The 21,217-nt window shown below is 35.6% G+C and overlaps 1 protein-coding gene across 5 annotated transcripts in view; it reads left to right on the forward strand.

Annotated features, from left to right (window-relative positions):
- The window catches only part of SENP6 (SUMO specific peptidase 6), a 72,068-nt gene that overhangs the window by 21,704 nt on the left and 29,147 nt on the right, over positions 1–21,217 (forward strand). For 2 of the 5 annotated variants that reach the window (XM_058835389.1, XM_058835391.1), the window contains 5 exons: positions 3,443–3,506; positions 3,963–4,105; positions 9,579–9,680; positions 15,007–15,027; positions 19,969–20,039. In XM_058835389.1, coding sequence (XP_058691372.1) covers positions 3,443–3,506; positions 3,963–4,105; positions 9,579–9,680; positions 15,007–15,027; positions 19,969–20,039 — 401 coding nt within the window. The remainder of the gene's footprint in view (positions 1–3,442; positions 3,507–3,962; positions 4,106–9,578; positions 9,681–15,006; positions 15,028–19,968; positions 20,040–21,217) is intronic. The other 3 variants (XM_058835390.1, XM_058835393.1, XM_058835392.1) reach the window with 2 other exon arrangements.

The following is a 21,217-nucleotide window of genomic DNA, read 5'->3' on the forward strand; positions in this document are numbered from 1 at the left end:
GGTGGAAATTAAGCTGATCTTATATAGCAGAAGATATGAAAGGACGGGGGACTTAAGCAAACATGGCCAAAATAATACATTGAAGTGATTAATGAAATTAACATGTTATAAGATGCTTTCTGGTGTTATGGATAATTCTCTTGAAGTGTCTTGGATAATTTATATTTACATCCTTTGTAATATCTCTGTAAGTGTTTTTGAAATATATCAGTATACTCCACAGTGATTTTGTAAATGAATGGGCCCAGATTACTCTTGGCTGTCATACTGTTTTCTTAATAGTCTAGACTTCTGCCTTCCACTGAGATAACAGCAGTCTTATCAAAAACAAGGAATATAAATAAATGGGTCTAATTTATTTGAACTACAGTGTCTTTATTTAACTACTGCTTTCTTTCAGAAAGATTTATTTTTTTGTCCCTTCCATTTAGGGGAATAAACCTCTTTTTTCCATGTATTGACAAATGGAAAAGCATTGTACTGTGTTATATATTTACATTGAGCTTTTTCCACTGCTTATAAAATTTGTATTTCTTTGTCAAAAATCCCCTCCTATAGTTATATAGATGTTTTATACTTCTTTCGTGAGCCTGTTAGTAGGGCATTGTAGCCTTTTAATTGATAAAAACTTTTAAAATTAAAGCTATTTTTAATGGAATGGCACTGTAAATTAGTTAATACTGGTACTTCTTTTGTGCCTCTGATAGTGCAGCTTTTTTAGTGTGCTGCCTACCGCTATGTAATTTAAAACAAAGAATGTACATAGTGTGCTGTCAGGGCAAGTACGTCAACCTCCTGGTTTTATATATAATACTTTTCAGAAAGAAATTCCAATTATGTTTGAAATGTGACTGGATCACTTGGTAGTTGATAGAAATGTGCTTGCAGCTCAGAGTGTAACCTCAATGGTCAGCAGAGATTTAAAGTTTGGGTTGCTTCTAGATAGTAGTGAAAAGTAGCCTATTAATCTCAGCTGTCTAACTATTGCATAGTTCTTAATATTTTAAACCACTGAACAAATAGCAAGTGATTAGAGGTAAGTAAATAGAAATTTTTGTTTTCTTGTTCAATGCCTAAATTTGAATGTGTAATTATTAACTCCCCTTAAGAACTCTGTTTAGGTGAATTATTTCTGGTTTTTTTCCTTAATATTAGTGAAGACTTAACATTATTTATTATGAAATTTTAAGGAATGTATTGAAAAGTTAGAAACTTATGTTCCAATGTGAAAATAACCAGGAAACTCCTGGTTCCCCAGTTAAAAGTGACAGTGTGGAGACATCCTCCCGGCAAGACAGCTGAAGTTTCATTTTAGGGATGTTAAAAATGTTACTGACTGGTATGTCGGGGGAGTGGTATAATGTTTGTTTTGGGTTGGTTTGGGTTTTTTTTCCTGCCTGTATAAATTGCATCATTGAAGCAGGCAACAGGAAGCATGTGATACATGAGCAAATAGACATTGCTTGGTTGCTAGGTTTTCTGCTCTCTGAAAAAACAACCTTTCTGGTTCTGATGCATACACTTCGCATTCCAATTTGCTAATACTGCTGTAGTCATGCTGCATGATAAGAGTTACTCTTGTTCGTTTTGATTTAAGCCTTGGCTCAGTGTTTTGGTCATTTGCAATTCGTTAACCTTCTCTTACCTCCCGCCTCAGTTGCCCATTGTTAGAATGGTTGCAGTATTGAGGCATGCTGAAATCATAAAAATGTTGCCACAGTACAAAGGTGTTTTGAAAATAGTCATCATTTTTATATGAATTGAACCTTAATTACAGAAACATTTCTAGAGGTGAAATGATCTGACTAGGGCAGCACCATAGGCAAATGGCAGAGCTGCAGGTACTGTAGGTTGCTGCTCATGTCTATGCTGCAGGGCTTTGTTTATTTTTTGGAATGTGGAAAATTTCTGAAATTGTGAAACTCTTTGTCTACTGATGAATGTTTGAGAAGGCTCCATGAGCCTCCCTTGAAAGGATGATTTGTTCTGAAAGAGAATTCTAAAAAAATGTTGCAGGATGTAAAAATTTTAATATCCATGTGTAGTCTGTGCAAAAGTACAACTGTACTCTTTTGCCTTTGTTTGAAATTAGTAATGAATCTACTACACTGTTTTACCACTGACACCTGGGATTGTGGTGCTCTGTTAATGAAAGGAAAATACAACAGTGCCACTGGCTATTTGGATATTTGCATCATTCTTCCCATTTCAAAATTAACTGTGTGCATGATTTTATGTCCTGAAGTTTCAAAGTCTGCAGATCTCACCCAACATTTTTATTTTATTTTTATTTGATGTAGGGATGTTTGTATTGTATAAGATGAAAGAATAAATTGTAACATGAAGGGAAATATTATGTATGGAAAAAGTAGTTAGGAACTTGAGAGATAGGGCACTGACTGATTACTTTATTTATATAGGAAGAGCTAAAGTCACTATGTATTGCAAGCCAGCATGTCAAATTGACACAGCTAAGAAATGTTTGTTTCTCCTGTGTAGCTCTTCCTTTTTAACACCTGGCATAACTGCTTTTATTTTAAGGAATTTCTGCCTGAATTATCTTGATTAAATCTTTTAAAATCATGCAATTTTAAATTGGATACAAGTTGTGTTGTTTTGTTCTAACCAACATAGGAGTAACCTTAGCTGGGTTGATAAGAAGGGCTTGTCTGCAGGTTGCTTCTCCTGGAAGCTAGAGTATGTTAGGCTAATCTAGCTGCTGTCAGTATGAAATGTGTGATTGGGGTTTCAATTTAAATACTTAAGATTACTTGAGGATAACTACTTGTTACTGAAAAGAATGTTTTTAGAGTATCATGGAGTGGCTTTCTTTTTTTGGTCTTCTTCCCCATTCTAATTGTTGGGGTTTACAGATGTTGAAAGTGCTAAAGAAACACATTTAAATAAGCAGTAGAACCAAACTGAATATATTCTTTTTAGGAATACATACTTCGATAGTAGTTGCTGTGGGGTAAAATGTAGTTACATTAAGTTCTTCAAAGTACTATGAAGTTTGCAGTTTTAAACTACATACTTGAAAATTGATAGCCATAAAAAACCAAAAAAGATCATGTTTTATAGTTTAATGAAGTTTTGGACTCAATTTGTAAGGAGAGTATAAAATCTTTTATAGTGTCAGTAATATTGTAACTTTATGAAGGTTCAATAGCATTTTCTATTTTGAATTAATCCTTTTAGTTTTGCTTTTTGCCAAATAATTTGATGTACACTCTTAAGTTCAGGTTCACATTATGCATCTGATCACTCTTGCTCATTTCATGTTCCTGTTGTTTTATGCGTATTTATACAATGTATACAATGTATACGATGATGCATTTAAATGTAGAGGGAAGGGATAAAAAAAGACTTTTGCTTTTAAAATGTTTCGTGGGTACTCTGTTGGATTACAATATATATGCTTTTCTCTCCCACACCTGTCTAGCGAGGCAAATCTGCTCAGTTTAGATGACAGTGATGGGTCTTTCAGTCCCAATGAAGAAAAAAAGGTAAATAATCGGTTTATCAAGTGGTGAAAATGTATCTTTAAAGCTTTTTAGGTTCTTAAACAGTATTGCATAGCCATGTGTGCAGTGTAAAGAAATGAAAGCTTCTGTTGTGTTTTAGGAACATATGCTCAAGCTGTTTAACTGCTTACCCTTAAAGTTTTTGTTCCCCTCTTGATCTCTATAGTATTCTGAAAAATATGACCAAGAATAGCTAATTCTAAGTTTAGACAATTATCATAAATACTATACTAAATATAAAATATATATTGTACTTTGTTTAGTGAGAAATTGTAGTATGGGTGTAGACAATGTATATTTTCCATGAAATTGGGTGTAAAGGTAGTTTGAAAATGAAGCTGAAATTATATTTATATTCATCTTTTGCATTAATTTTCTCCTTCCAACTTCTACCCAATTATACAATTATTTTAATATATGTGAATTCTGTTGTGACAGTCAATTCGTTGTCGACCTGGAACTCTCGGCACCAGCAGCGATGCCATAAAAGCATACACAAGGCGAGGCAAAGCTGGAGGTTTCAAACTTTTAAAAGGGAACGCAATCGGCCTCAACATGATGGGAAATAGCAAGAAGCTGAGGTAATACATTGAATTTGTGTGTCCTTGCTTTGATCATTGATATAAATCAATACATGATAAACAGAACTTCTAGTCCATTTACGTTGTGTGCTGTGCATTTTAATAAGCTGTACTTCTGTGTAAAAAGGGAAACCTAGATTGTTAGGGTCTTTCCTACCCAACATGGGTGCCTTACCTATGTTGTCTGCCTGTGTTATTGTTCCCTCTATACAGTGAGAGTAGGCAGGAAAATATTTTTTACATCCCCATTCAGATTTTCTTCTTCACGTGACTGTGAATGGCCAAGGTTAACTCAGGATACGTTTTCTGGTTTTCTTACTGCAAGACATAACTTGATTTTGGAATCACAGACCTTTTGTTAAAGGATTCAGCAAATACCCATACTTGTATGGGATAGCTTGAGACTGTCACTTGTGTTTAGAGATGACAGGACCAGTTTTTAAGCATTCATTGTTGTACTTGCTTGTTACTAATGTCCCTAGTTTGTAAGAGACTGATTTCTTTATGTAGTGCATAATAAAAAGTGATATAGTCACCTAACTTTCTCAGGGAGTGTTTCATACTGTTAAAGTGCACTCAGTCTTGTAACATTTGCGGGAAGGAAAAGTTCGTAAGATACCCACCTATAGATGGGCCAGTCCTCAACTATCCAATGTATGTGTAGCTACATGAGGGATGTCCTTGTCTTCATTTGTGGCGGTTTATCACCATCTGGAAGCTAAACTCCAAGTGACCCTTCTTGCCCCCTCCAGTAGGAGAGGGACATGGGAAGAGACTATGGGTTAAGATAACCATTTGCTGAAAGCAAACAGCAGTGGAGTAAGAAATGCACAGTGACCGCAGCAATATTAATGACAAAAGCATACAAAAATAAAGGAAGATGCTTTATGCACAAAAGGTGTTTGCCACTTTGGGTTAGTTCTGTGTGGCTAGCGGGAGAAAGACAAGACGGTAGGCACTCCCCACACCTGGCTCTCCCCATTCCCAAGCCCGAGCCAATAGAAAACAATGACTGACAAAACCCTGAAAGTGAGATCATCTATGTTGTGCTGCCCCGCTGCTCCACTGCACCAGGCTTGTGTTCATGCTCAGCTCAGAGGCTCAGTTCTGCTGCTGCTTTGGGCCACTCTGCTGGTCTCAGTTCCACACACCTCCACCACTTCTTCAGAGCCACATCCCAAAGCCTTGTTCACTGCTTTTCAGAGCCACATCCTGCAGTCACATATTGGAGCAGTGGGAAAGCGGTGAGTGGCAGCAACAGAGGATGGGGTCTGCAGGGCTGATCCCAGCAGCTCAGTCCTGATGAAGAGAGGGAGACAAAAACGGTACACTTCTGGGAATATGGTCTTTATTCTTCCCCCTGACACTACAACCCCCAGCCATGATTTAAGAAGTGAAGAATAGCAATGTAGCTGTGCTTGCAAGCTCTAGCTCCCTGCTGCAGTCAGGACATGGCTTTTGTATGCTGTAAGCACTATGAGTTAGTGGGACCATTTTACCATTAGTCATTTGAAAAAATAAATCCTTGAAGTTCAGTGTGATACATATTCTTTCCTGCTGTTCTGGTCTTTGAGCCTGATGTCTTGTGATAAACTACTGGATAAAATTTGTTAAAGACAAGGGCTTTTATTATAGTTTATTTTTACATTTATACAAATTAGTATGGTTCTTAATTTTCCTTGATTTAACTGTGCAAATAATGTTTCATCTTTAGATTTTTTTTTTTTTTTTGTATAAACAACAGATCTATAAGATAATACCCAGTTTTCATCTTCAAATTCACTACTTCTTACAGAATCATGCTGGTCATTTCCATTCTTTAGGATTCTGTTCTTGAACATAGACATAAAGGTAAAAGTAACAATTACAAATCTGTCAGGACTCCTTTACTCTGTTTTACTATTGAAGAAACCTGTGTATCTACATTACACTTGTTCTTTGTTTTGAGTACACCTTTAAAATAAGATTCCTCTACTTCTCTGGTAGCTCTGGACTTTTCCTTTGTCTGGCTGTGGAATTTATAGTGAAATCCAGCCTTACCATGTAATTTTTTTTCTGTTAAAGCAGTCATACCTGACTGTACATTGTACGTTTTTATTACGTTCCAGAAGGGTATGCAGGTTGTGTTTTAAGGTAAATAGTTACTGAGGGTTTTTTTAGATGGTCTAAGCATGTAGTTCAGACATTCTGTTACCTGGGTTGGAACCACCTTCTATTGACAAATAATACAATGTAAACCTAGGATCTAGTAGGATTTATAAAATTCAACTACAAAAGTAAAATCTGTTGCATGCAAATCGGCACCCACCTTTTATCTAGTACTGAGCTGCATACTGAATTTTAATGAAGAATATAAGCATCCACCCTCTTCTTAATAGACTATCATTAATGACGGACTTCGTTATGAATAATGGATGTGTATAGGCTACTGTGACTGTTTCTCACATTTTGGTCACTGTGTTTTATTGTTATGCTCCAAGTGATTATCTTGATTTAATGATTTCATTGGGATATTGTTGTACCTTTCATAATGTATATCAGTAAAAATTTGTGATCTAGTCACTTAGTGATGATTGCTGGTTTGTTCACTTTGATGTGCAGAATGGAAAGGGCTTAATGTTGCTCTTTCAATATTTAGACTCTTCATCTAGAGAAGATTCTGAAAGTTGATCATGCAGTTAAGATGCTAGATTAAATACAAGATGATCAGATACTTGATATTCTTCATCTTTTCATGGTGATTTTTATCACAGTGTTGAAGTCCTTTTTTTCCATGTTATCTGCAGAGTAGGGACGAAAAATTCCAGATCAATGGGGCTTGACTCAAATGAGTTATTCTGGTAGAATAGTCCCTAAAATTCAGAGAATAAGAGGTAGAAAGAAGGGATATGCAAGGACAGTGAGAAGAAATATTTGCTGTACTTGTCAGAGAAATTTAAACCAAGCAAAAGGTCATGATCTGTTACCTGGTTAAGCAAATCCAGTATCAAACTCTTAACCTAATTAGTTTTGGTTGTATTTTTTAATCATGAGGTCTTTAAATAGCTTTATCTTTGCTAGCTTTCAGTAACTTTTATTAAGGCCCTTCTAGATTTCCTTTTTTGTTAAAAACGTTATTTGATGAACAGCAGAATTAATGTCTGTAGTGTTTTTGAAATGTTGTTCATTTACTTCTAGTTCCATCCATTTGCCCCGTGCAAGATTTTTTTGTTTTGTCTCTTGAATATGTGGTGTTAAGAATTTCCTAGGATCAGCTGATAGCACGTGATAGTAAAACTTCGTGTTCATCAGAGCCTGGGATTCAAATCATTCTGTGGTTTCTGAGCTAACATTAATGAAACATTTAGTGTTAAAATACTGTGAGTTCTTTTTAGAACGTTTTTTCTTTCAAGGAACTTTCTGACCATTACAGACAGCACCCTGCTTTTAGTGTGTTATACTAATGTTCAAGAAATTGTGCTGAAACTTGCAAACTCAGATTTCAGTTCTGATGTGCCTGTTTTGCAACTCACTAGGACTTCAATTATATTTTCCGGTGTTTCTGTCTGTGTTGGGTAAGTTCCAATCAGAGAACAAGATTATAGAGCAGATTGTGTTTTACAGCTGTCCTAGTTGGAAACATGTCTGACACCATATGAACAATTTAAGTGTGCCATCTAGAACAGTCTGCTTTGACTCAAATCTGATCCCTGAGCAGTCTGTGATACTCCATTCCAGCATCTAGAGTTTTCACTACGTGAGTGTGAGGCAAAAAGCAAAAGTGCTGCTTAACAGTTTTTTTTTCCCTGCTGTGGGGGCACGAGACAAAGTTTCACAATCATGATAATTTGGCAAAGGTCAGATCCAACAAACACAATGGTAAAACAGGAGATACATAGGTTTGCTTGCTTATTTGAAGTCCTTAGGTCTAAAGCATTTGAGAAGGCATTCCTGCACTCTGCTTCTGGTTTTTTTTCTAGTATCTTTTTCAAAGACATGAAATGCGAAGCCAAAGAGGATTAGAGACATTCTAAAGTATTTAGGGCAAGTAGCTGTCAGCTTTTTATTTCTGAGGTAGCAAATTAGACAGAAGGTTGACTCTAGATAGGTCTGGATGATGACCGACCAGCTGAAATTGCATAGCCTTGACTAAGAAGCATGTGAGATGAGTGTGTTTACTGTCAGGAGGTTGGTGTTTGCAGGTTGGTTGGTGTTTGTTAATTTTCATTATGTTGGACTATTCACTCAGATGGGTTATGATGTTTTAAAATTTTGTATTGTAGAAAAGAGAATTTGACCTCTTGGGTTTGTTAAGTTTGTTCTCTTAACGTTTGCGGTTATGTTCGGGGTGGTCAGAAATGCTCTGAAAGCTTCTAATCTTGGCTTATGTAAGGCTACCAAAAGGGTTTGTAATGTTAAACTGAAAATTAAAAAGCAGTTCTAACTAACAGTTTACTTGTTTTTTTCTTTTGAGGAAATGTAAAGGAGGGATTATGAATTGCTTGTCAGCTTTCTTTGAACTGTGGTACTTGGGGGTTTCTTTTCATTGTGCATAGCAACAAGAAGGACAAATGGCATGATAATATTTCTGAGAAATATTGTTAGTACGAATGCTTTTCCACATAATTTTCTCTAGTGTAATTAATTAAAACAATTTGAAAAGCACAATTTAAGCACTGTGTTTCCATAATTTGAAAGAGTTTGCGTCGTCAACGTGCTGTCTGTTAAAGATTGTGTGATTTTTGAAAGTTTCAAGCATAGTATTGTGTGTCCTGTCACAGCAGTATGCAGGATAATTCTTAGGGTTTAATGATCTCTGAAGGAGCACTGTCTTATTGATCTAGTTACTAGAGAGGGTAATGGTAAGAAATCTCTCTGTAATTACTGGTTTTACATAACAATGAGATAAAAGTCAAAAGGTAACAAATTAAGAGACCCTAGAAATGCTAAGATGCATTGGTGAATGAGTCCTGTTGAGATATGAGTACCTGAGAATCCTTCCTTTATTCTTTTTGAAATATGTCGATTTTTTTCAGTTACTAGTCATCTTGTGTCCATAAATTTGCTGTGTTTACTTTTTTTTTTATGAGGGATATTCCTGAATTCGGTGTGCTCCCATTTTTCCCCTTAAGTCGTATTAAAGAAGTTAATATTGTGCCTTAATAAAATGAGAGATGAAGGCATAAAATTATTTATAAATGGTTACAATTTCTTAAAAAAGGCAATGTCTTTTTGCAGTACAGGGTTGAGTAAATAAATCTTTACCTTCCTGGAAAAAAATAAATGTGTGTATTCTTATATGTCCATTTTATTATAAAGCTGAATGGTTTTATGCCTGTAAAAGCATCCTAACAATGTGTATTATTGCTTCAGAAATACTTTAATACTTGGTGTTGTGTGGCTGGTTTTGTAAAATTAGGAAGCCACATGTTTTACCTAAGACTGTACAAACACACCAGAGTCTTTTCTTAAACATTTTTCTGTATGTTTGCAGTGAAAATGCTCAGAATATATCAGGTCCTGTGACTGTGGTACATGGCAGGCGTTTTCACCATGCACACGCACAGACAACCGTAGTAAAAACAGCAGCCCAAAGGTAAGACTAATTACATTTGTTTCTCCAGATGTTTCAAATATAAAAAGTCCTCTCTGATTTTGTATGTCATGTATGTTTCCTTATGCTATGAAGTGTTTTAAGAAAATGTAAGTAATCACATGGGTGCATTCTTGATTATGAAAGCTTTGACGTTAATTACCAAAGTTTCATAAAACCATTTAGGAATTATTATCATAATACTAGAATTTAGTAATTTTCAAGAACACTGGCAGGTAGTAGGAAGGCACCTGCTAATATAAATATTTTGAGAAAATGCCTTGACATAGACAAACATAGTTTGCAGTAGAAGTCCACATAACTGACAACGTGATCAGCAAATACAAAGTCACAGCAACTCCAGCTTGTGTAAGATCCATGTAAACATTAAACCATAGATCTGAATATTGTATATAGTCTGTAAATGTAGTGTAAAACAGATAAATTGGAACAACTAACAGAAGCAAAGCTTTGCATCTATGTAAATGATTTTTAGAAGGGATGACTGGAAACAAGGGAATCTTACGGAGCTATGCTGAATTGAACTTCATTGTTTTGAGACTTAAAATCCTGTGAAACTTCTGTAAATTGCAGGGTTGATTCTAGGTATTTTTTATACGCAGTATGTTTCACAAACATGAGATAGCAACTGTTTTAAGGAATTTTCTTTCAAAGTTTATCCATTCAGAGCTCTTTTTGTTTGTGAATTCTGTGTATTTCCACCATTCCTTATGAGTGCTTTATCCTGTCTGCATTTTATAGCTTCCTTCTTCTGCTGCCTTTTTTCTTCTCTGTTTTTTAGTATAGATTTTTTAGGGTGGTGGGATTTGTATACGGGCATTATAATTTTTTTGTTTTTCATCCTGCTTCCCTCAGTTGGATTTGCTGACTTCAGAAAAAGAAAGCTCATATACTAATGTGAATGAATGATGTGATCCAAACATGTATTAATCTGGCGTTTAATAAAAAGAATAGATAGAAAAAGGAATTTTGCAGTTACAAAATAACAGTTTGGGCTGGAACGGACTTGAAAGGACGTCTAGTCCAACCCCTCTGCCATAGGCAGGGATATTATCTTCAACTGGGTGAGCTTTCTCAGAGCCCCATCCCACCTGACCTTGAATGTTTGCAGGGGTGGGGCAGCTACCAGGTCTCTGGTCAGCGTGTTTCAGTGTTTCACCACCTCATTGTAAAACACTTCTTTCTTCTATCTAGTCTGAATCTACCCTCTTTTAGTGTTAAACCATTACCCCTTGTCCTATTGCAACAGGTCCTGCTAAGCTGTTTGTCCCCATCTATCTTTTAGGCCCCCTTCAAGTACTGAAGGCCACAGTAAGGTCTCCCCGGAGCCTTCATTTCTCCAGGCTGAACAACCCTACTCTTGCAGCCTTTCCTCACAGGAGAGCTCCTCTTATCCTGTCATTGAGGACTTAGGTTGTTGCCTCTTTGTGTTTCCAACAGTACTATAGTCTGTAAATGGTATATAGGTATATGTATGGTATGTAGGAGGGACATTTCCTTCCCCTTAGTAATAGCAGATGCAGTGTCTCTCTTTTCAATTATTTACATTTCTTCCCATCAGTGCGAGGCTGATGACTAAAAAGGATTGACAGTTTTTACCATGCATTAAGCTGAAAGATGGGGTTTATGTTATTACTGTGGTTTAGGCTGAATCAGCTGTGCTTTCTCTTGCATGACGTCCCTTTTAGAATATTTTTGTTCAGTGTCCTATTGAGGAAAATGTGGGGCATCTCTAAGCATTCATGCTCTTACCTTTCTGGTGGGTTTTGTTTGTTTGTGTGTGTGCTTGCTTTTGTTTATTTGTGGGGGGTCTTTTGGGGAGTTGTTTGTTTGTGGGGTTTCTTGTAATTCTAAAATTTTGATATGCAGTGCTAATGAAAATGATTTAAGCAAAATCATGCAAGACTGCTCTGAATGCTGATTTGATAGTACTCATATACTTGATTTGAGCTTTGTTGTGAAATGATTCTTCAAACAGCCAGTCAAAATGGATTCATCTTACCAAGTTCAATGCCACAGGTTTCTTCAACCTGCTCCAGAAATTCTTAACCTTCAGGGGATATTAGATTTGCCTACTTGCCTTTCTTGCCTGTGGGATTTACTTCTTTATAAGCCTACAATGTAATGTGAAGAAAAAAAAGGTAGTGACTTGGCATGTGTGACATGCAGAAAGAAAACTAATGCATAACATAGGCAAGCTGCATATTGTGGGAAGTAATTGGATAGTAGTCATCTTGAGTGTTCTAAATATGTGTTCTTTTAGGATTGTTATTGTAGTTCATATATATTAGCAACAGACAATTAACTCTAATGCTAGGAATATTTTTGGAGTTTCAAAGCCAGGAAATAGTCATAACAATCCCAAGCAGTGCTTTGTTACTGGAGGATATCAGAACCAGCATGATCTAATTGACTGAGGGTGAGCTTTACATAGGAACTTTTCAAATGGTGTTTAATTCCAGTAGCTTCTGACTCAACTAATTGCTTTTTAAAAGCTTCTGAATCTGTTTCGGAGTTAGAGGATTGAAAATTAATAAGATGCGGCTTCCTGACAGACTTTTTTTTTAATAAATAAAAAAGAGAGGTTTCAGGGCTATTTGATGTTGAAAACATAGGTTTCTGAGTGAGAAGGCATTAGTCAGAAAAAAGCCAACTAAAATAGGGCTATTTAAAACTGACCATAATGTGAAATTCCAGACCCTATAAAGTGGGTAATATAATATATTTTGGTCATATATTTTTACTTGTGTAGGAATTTTTTGGTGTCCTTTTTTGACTAGTCTTTACTGACATTAGGCAATAGTTGAGTTTAAAAGTAGTGCTGGCAGTGATTCCTCAAAAAGGACTATTTGCAGAAAATGTGAGTAGCAAACCACGAATAAAATTCTAGCTATATATCAAGACAGAAGAGCTGATACCATGGAAATTGAACTCTAAATTGTTTTGGTTTTTTTTCCTATGCTAATTTGCAGGTGACACAAAGTTACATTCTGTTAATTTTTTGCATTTGTAGATCATTTTATGGTGTGGTGATCAGTAACAACATGGGGAAATTAATTTTATCTAACCTAATATATTGTACTTAAATCATGGTAGGTTCTTGAAAGGATAACTAAAAATAAAAACATTATTAAATGAGTTGAGCAATTTTAGTCTCTGGCACTGACGTAACAGATTCTGTTACTTACACTGAGTTCTTTGGGTGGGGATGGTGTCACATGGAGCAAGCTGATTATGAACTCAGTTACAGTCTATCAAGTTTAATTTGTGTATGATTTGTACTGCATTTCTTATCTCCTGCAATTTTTTTGCTCATGTATGTTAATTTAAAGTCTGAGTATCTGTTGCACTCATTTGTAAAATGCAAGTTTCTAGCACAACAAAACTTGGTATTTCATAATAATATTATGATAAATATTCATGGGAGTTTTTTTCAGTGGAATCTGGAGATTAAATTAAAATTTGTTCATTTCTGATAACGACAGATTTTCAGATATAGCTTGACCTAGTGTTGTAGTTGGTTCACACTATTTTGCTTCATTTAATGGATGCACAGTTCTGTCTTATGCTATTGACTGACTGTTCTTCCAGACTTGACATTGAAACAGCATGTATGTACCGCATGTTTAACAAATCTTATGCATGAGCTGCATGAAGCAGTTGGTAGGGACAGTAATCAATCTAGAATTCTCACCTCTTAAACTTCCTGAGGTACAAAAATGAGAATTCCTTTAAATGCATTAGATTGGTGAAGAATCTTAAACCAAAAAAATAACGCATCTAATGTAATGACAATGCATAATATCAGGCATTCTGGAAATTTTTTTCCTGCCTTTAAGTTACCTTAGCATTAGGTATGTGTCCCTTAACAGGGTGACTCTTTGAAGTACTTGTAAACAGTTAATTCAAGTTACATATTAACTGTGCCAAGGATGCAAAGATACTGGATATGGCTCCATCCAGACATGGTTTGGATCTGACTGGATTGATAAATTGTGATGTGACCTGCACAAAAGCAGCATTTATTGCTAGTCAAGTCTAGCTCCACCTAGGAGCAATTCTTCTCCACCTTCACATAGCACTGGCTCATCACCTCCCACCCCACTTTTAAGTTGCCACAGTCACATTCAATTTTGAAGTCCTTTTGCTCTCTTCCCAGAGCACTATGGAGTACCAGAGTACTTTCATACTGCACTCTGTAGGATTATCAGGACTACATTCTTACCTTTGCTTCCACTCCTGCTGTTTTCTGAGTAACAAGAGAATTAGTTTGCTCTGTTCTTGTGAGCGCACTGTTTGTGAAAAGGAAAGGAGGATGAGTTTTTATTACTGTGTAATAACATTACTCTGTTTAGTTTGGCTGAAGTAAAACAGGAAACAATTTGAATTTCTTCTGGTTTAGAATACAGTTAATGTAATGTATGTCTGAAGTTTGTTAGACTTTTGATATTTGGGAGGAACAGTCACATAGATTTAAAGCTTACAGCATTCCATATTGTAAATTTTGAAATGACAGAAGACATGTAGATGCTATTTTCAAGTTGTCTGTGTGCTAAGCTTAGTTAGATTTATTTTTATATCAGTTTTGGTATGAAAAGGACCAGAATTGTGAGCATCAGCTACATTCATTTCTATGTTAACTTGTCTTGATGGAGATACTTGTATAACTAGTGGCCCTAGTTCCTAGGTCCTTTTGGGAGATTATTTTTTTGCCTAAACCTCTGAAGGAGGTTTTCATTTATCCTTCTCTAGCCTTTCCATGTGCTTTCTTAAGTATTTAAGGACTGCTGCTGAAATTTGTTTCTCAGTTTAAACACATATTTTTTAATAGTTGGAAACAAGTCCTTATATAATATTTTTCTCGTTTGCATGGCAATCAGGGATTGTTTTAGTGGTTGACCTCTGTCTTAGAAGTCTTTTCCAACCTGCATGGTCCTGTGATTGGAAATGAGGCTTGATAATAAGTCATGTATTAGAATTCTTCTTAGTGGCTTCTGCATTGCAAGTGAATTGAGATTCACCAGGTTAAGTTCAGAGTTAATCAAATTTCACTCATTGAAAAAGAATCAAGTAAATGTACTATTTAGACCACTGACTATTGCTGTCTGTGAAGTAGTGTTTGTGCATTTCTAATTACTTTGACAATAATGTGGTGAAAAAATTATAGTTGCTTGTTTGAAATCTAGACTGGTGAGTGAAAGACAATGAAACAGTTACAATTTATATTTAATAACTTTTGCATTTAGTGATGTGCAACACATGTGGGGCTTTACATCTTATGTGTTTTTTTCTTTTTTCATATTTTAAGCAATCTGGACCGAAAGGAAAGGTAAGCTTACTGTTGATCAAATGAGCATGGCAATAAGCATTATGAAAATTAACTGATTGAGTGCTGTATTAATGCTACTTAAAGAATATTCAATCCAGTCAATCATATCTGCTCATGTGTGGTAGAGTTTGATTGTTTTTCATTCTGTTTTTATGGTTCAATTACTCACTTTTATTGAAAAAGGACCTTTACATCCATCTCTAAGTAATGCTGTGTTACTGTGAATTTTGGATAATTTTCCACTAGAAATTTATTTATGTATCCAATGCAAAATTGCATAAATATTCTCTGGATTTTAAGAATTCAGTGCTAATACTTTTTGTAGAGCAGTGAACTTTTTATAATAGAATGGTTCTGAAGCACCTTAGTAAAATTATTCTGAAGCTCTCTTAGTAGGCTGTTTAACAGCTTTCACTCTATCATCTCAGCTTGGTTTGAATAGCATTAAAGGTTTTTATTGTATTATTGTGTATATTTTGTTCATGAAGTGCATATGTTAAAGCTGTTAATAGAGAATATATAGCAAAACCTGGTACACTGGGTTTTTATTGTTCATTTCAGGCTAATTTCTCACTTGTTTTGCATCTGGTTTACTGCTGTTAATATTTTGTTAGCACTATGAAATACTATACATTTATTTTTCTTCATATATAGCTTAAATTTATATAGTAGTGGAAATGTTTTCTTCGTAGTAATGAACTCATTGAGTTTTTGTACATATCCTGTCTGTGTAGGTGACTTTTACCAGTATGAGCTTGATACCAGGTTGAATTGTTTAAAAGTATATATGATGTTTAACTAATAATGACATAAATAGCACAGTTCTTTGTGAATTCAGGATTTTCTAGATTTATTTCAAATTCAGAAAATCAAGCCTTTCTGTTCTACTGCCTTTTGTTACTTCTTAAAAGAACTATCAAATAGATACTCATCAGTGAGTTAGTGTCACTATATGGCATAGAAGAAAAGGTTTGAGTTCCATGCTGGTGTGATCTTAATTTTCTCACGGGGACACCTGCTGTTACTTCATCCAGTACTACTGGATGTGTTCCTTTTTCTTTGCCTGCTTTTTGTTGTTGTCCTAGCAGGGGAAGATGATGTAGGCAGGAGCTGCTAAATTTAGCTTTAATCATTACTGTCATGATAAGTGCAGCAGCAGCAGCTCCTGACTTTCTGGGCCAAATGGGGTTGCTGACCTGTGTTCTGAAAACCCTATTCCCTGTGCTGCAGCTTCTCTTTTCAGCCTTTGGTTTTACTCTGCTCCTCCTCTAACACATGCTGAAGGTAAATCTCACCTCAGCAGCTTTGTGCTTCAATCTTATTGTGCTTTACTCTCTTTTTGTGCAATGATGTAGAAACCAACAGCCTGCCTGCAGTGATACATCTCCAAATCAGTGCATACAGAAGTAGAGGAAAGGCTGAATAAGGCAGCCTGTCAAAGAGCCAGGCTGTCCATTAAACACAGCTCTTGTGTAAGCCTGCACCTCAACAAAATTAGGACTTGGTGCAGCCTTTTTGATGTGGCTTGTACCAAATCATAGGTAGTAGCACTGTCTCCCAAATTCCCAGACCCAGATGTTTCTTTGTGTTTGTTTTCTGGCATAGCCAGAAATTGTGGGCCTCCCTCTTCCCCTCGTTTCCCCCTTCCCTCCCCCACTTTTCTGTTTTTTGTTTTCCTAGAGGTGAATTTTTAAGTGAAAATGTCACTTTATCTAGAGACTTTTATAAAGGTCTGTCTACCAGGCCAGTCTGAAGATACTAAAAATCCAATTCCATCAACAACAGAATATAGCAGTAATAATGAATGTTTGCTGAAAATACGAAATCAGTGACAGCATTTTGTCTGGGCAAAACATGCTTTCTCAAGAATATTGTAGCATTTAGCAGGTAAAATATGTCAAAAGTTCATTGTGCTTTCCAGGAAGTCCAGACTGCCTCAGTGTTTCAATCCTGTGTGTTGCAGAAAAAGCTTGATCTTTCTTGCTCCTGTAATTAATGTTTTGCTGTTTGATGCTTTACTACTTCCTGAGATTGCTTTTTATCAAATACTTGTCTACTTCTCTTGTACCTAAAGATAGTAAAAGTGCTTATAATGTAAGAGATAAACAAGATGCCTAAAATTGTTTCACCTCTGAGCATTGTTTTTTTTTTAACTGTTAGTATATAGCTAATCTTGCATCTTGATCAGCTCAGCTGTTCAATCCCTCAATTATTCCTGTTGAAATGGAAAATTTAGCTTTGGCCAGGGTTTAACAGCAAGAAGACATTTGTTTTGAAGCGCTGTATGTTTTTAAATCTGTTCTAAGATTTTTTTTCTTTTCCAAAAAGTCCTTTTAAAGGTGAATACAAGGTTTGATTTAAAAAACAACCAGTTTGCTTTCTCTTTCTGCACTCACAATTAAATGGCTCAGTGTATTAAGTATTTTACTGGAGAAGGTATTAATGGATCTGCAGCTGTTCAGGCAGCAACAAACACTGTGCTCAGAAGGGCAATTTTGTTTTCTAGTCTGTAAAAACTTCATGGTGTTGTGCTCTCCCTTTCTCTTCGTGGGTTTTTCAGGAAAGGGAAGTCGTGGAAAGTGCCTAAAGTTGCTGCCCTCTTGTGGAAGGGCTGTCACTGTCTCCAAGAAAGCATTTTTTAACATTTTTTTTTAAGTTGAAATCTAAAATTAAATAGTCTTTAAATTTGTCTTCACTTTTCTTTCTAATTCAAAGCAACTTCAAGCCTGATGTTGAATTGTTAACCACACTAAAATGTGTTGGGAAGCCTCAGTTCTCTTGGAGCTGTTTTTTGTGACTTGGGTTCGGATGTTACTGTTTCATTGTGAGTGTATGTGTTTTGTGTTGTGGGAGGAGAAAGATACACATTTTCTTGCTACTGCTTCTGTACACTTGCAAGTGTTCGGCTGTTTAAGAGCTACAAATATGAGTCTGTGATGCTAACATAAAATTCAGATGGGATAGATAATGCTAGTGTATTCTGATAATGTTGTAAAAGGATTATTTAGCTTTATATGATAGATAATGAATTTATTGTCTTAATAAGATAAATATATTTTGCATATTAAAAGGGTAATACTAGTACTCTAGTACTTCAGTACTCTAAATCTGCCATATCATTTGCTTTGTTTGCTTTCAATTAAATGACCAATAGTTTCAATATTGTTTCTTTTAAATATCATTTGTGTTATATATTTTAGACATCTTACAGAAAATAATTTTTCTAGAAGTAATTATGGTCAAAATGAGACTTATTGTTGTGAAATACTAGTGAAAGATAATTGTGACACAACAGCTTGAGCACCCTTACTGCAGTGTTTGTGTTTTTCAAGTCTAAAATGGTGTTAGAGGTTTCTTTACCCTTTAAAATGTCATGAGCATTGGTTTTGACAGTACAGCTTCTCATAATGATGAGTTTGAGCTTTGCCTTTTATTTTCACTTATTCTGCTTAAAGTAATTCCATGTGATTTGAATTTTTAAGGAAAACTATCTAAAAAATAATGTGTTTAATTTATGAATAAATATTCATACTGAGTTTACAATTTTGGTTTACTTTTTGTGTGTGCAGGTATTAAAAAAAAATTCTGGGGTTTCAGAAACACATTTGACACAATCAGTAACAAATACATTACCTAATCTGTCATCTGTGATATGTTTGCCAGCAGTCATGAAAAAGTACTATGACATCTCTACATTCTGAATAGCCATGCTTGTTTCTCAGTCCTTCTTTCTGCCAGAATTTTCTTTGAAGCTGCAGCCCATCAACAAAGTCAAATGTGTTGGGTATTAGGTAAGAAGTGTCCCAAAGGGCACTGTAGATTCATCTTGCTCCAAAGATATTAGTTAATAATGTTACCTAGAAATGCAGAAAATTCAAAGGTTTTATAATTTGATGCATTAGGAAATGCTGTGCTGAAAGAAATAAAATCTTATACCTAGAGCTAAAGTCTACTTCAGCCGTAGCCAAATTTTTGTCAGATGGGTCCTCAAAATTTAGCTGTTAGTGGAGATGTTACTGCCCACAGCTGTTTGCTTTGCTCTCTTGCTGTTGATTGATGTCCTTGTAATCAGAGGTAGCAATATGGGACATGTGTGACTCATTTGCAGACCAGTGCTTAACTTTGCAATAAAACCAGTTTCTGCTGAGTTTGTTGGCGAGGCCTCCTGTATTTCAGATGTTTGCCATCTTCTGTTATGGCAAGAATAGTAATCTGTTGCTGCAAGGCTGAGAAAGAAATGTGCTACAAACAGTAACCCACATGCACTGAGCTTCAGGAATCTTAATTTGCTGTCAGCATGATTTGACACACGTGTGTAAACTGAAAACATCTTTCAGGAGACTCAGATCTTGCTATAATGCCATATATTACATTAATTTGCACAAAAATATGTGATATCTATATTATGCAAGTTACACCAGCTGTCTATATTACAATATTTTAAAAACAAATATATAGTAACCATGCCTGCTGTATTGTTCTTTCTGGTTTTTAACCACAATAGTTTTTGACATTGGATCTCTTTCCTCTGTTTTGCATCTTCTCTTCCTGTTTTTTTAAGTTGTGGAACCTGTGGAATCTACTTTAATATTAAAATAATAGTTGTTTCTATTCTTGGCTTTTGAAAGTATCTGTTTTGTATTTCATGAATGATGAGGAGGAGGAGATGCAGGCTTCAATATTTGGAAACTTGGGTCTAAAAGTGACAGACTCCAGAACTATTGATTAGTATAGAGGAGATGTAGGTCAGAAACACTTCCAAGACATTTATTGTGGCTGTTTCTATTGTTCTGGTAAATGTGTACAAATAGCATGTAATAGGAGAAGCTACTTGTTGTAGCTTTCAGATACATTTCAGGTCTGCTTTGTTCATGTATAATTGTGACTAAATTATAATAATGTCTCTTAAAAGAACAACCGTACGTCTAATTGCTTTTCCAGAAAAGAATACCCACCTCAGCTTCAGAAAGTGGAGACAGACCACATTAGATTACCACGGTCTCAAGGAGTGGGTAAGTTGCTGTTGGAGTTTTCATTTCTTCTAAAGAGAATAATTTTTTTAATACCTGATTTGGGTGGGTACGTTGCCAAATCTCATATAACCTTTAGTATATCTACTTACAGCACTATGTTACTCTAGTTTTGTACAAGTTTGTGCATGAAGGGATGATTTTGCCCTTCTTGACAGATTTCTGCAACTAGTTCAGTCATGTAATAATTTTAAATTAGGCTTCAGTTATTTTAGAAGCAACAGAAATAGGGAGAATTTAGGATCATAAAATTGGAGATTGAACAGATCTCTGGAGTTAATTAGTCTGAGCCCAGACCCCCAGCTTATCTGTGAATTATTGATGAGGAAATTCTGTAGCAGTGTTAGTACAAGAAAAATGCGATGTAGTAATCAGCACTTGGTATGGCAGTGTATTCATACACTGAGGGAGTTAATAAAAGAATCAGTGTCAGCTAGAACATGCTCTTACGTCATTGTTAGGAAACGCTGACGGAAGTGCAGTAGAAAAGATATAGTTTGGTTTCAGGTATGGAAATTGTGAAATTGGAAAAGAAAATACCCTGGGTTTTTTTAAGCTTTGTTAGTACAGATAGAGTCCGAAAACCTGCTGTTCAGCTGCTTAGTCACCTGCACTGGCAAGTTGTACTGCTGTGCCGTATTAGGTTAGTGTTAAGTAGGTCTTCAGCAGTACTACTCTAAAGTAAGTTAACTTAGTAACAGGTGGTGTTTTTTTCCTAATACTTTTTTGAAAATGAGTCATTTTTTAGTTTTGAGATGTCTTCTCATAGTGGGATGTTTGTGAGACCATCAGTCTGTATACTGAAAAGGTGTTCATGTCTATTAAAAAAAATACAGTCTTAAAAAAAGTTGCAATATGCAGACTGCATTTGAAGGAATATAAATAGCATTTTTTTCGTGAAACCAATTAAAGCACTGTTGTGCAACACATTCCATTTCTTAAAATGCACAGAGTGAGATTTAATTGAGTTTCTGTGTTCCTATACTCTTACAGTATTTAAATTAATGTCTCTGTATAAACCAGGACATGACAGTATAATTCACTACTACTGTGTCTTGTGATGAAGGAGTAAATCTGTTGGTTGACACTTGGCCATGTTCCTAGTTGGCCGAGAAGGCCAAAGGCATCCTGGCCTGTATCAGCAATGGTGTGGCCAGCAG

The sequence above is a fragment of the Poecile atricapillus genome, chromosome 3, assembly GCF_030490865.1.
Source record: "Poecile atricapillus isolate bPoeAtr1 chromosome 3, bPoeAtr1.hap1, whole genome shotgun sequence".
In the NCBI taxonomy this organism is placed as follows: Eukaryota; Metazoa; Chordata; class Aves; order Passeriformes; family Paridae; genus Poecile; species Poecile atricapillus.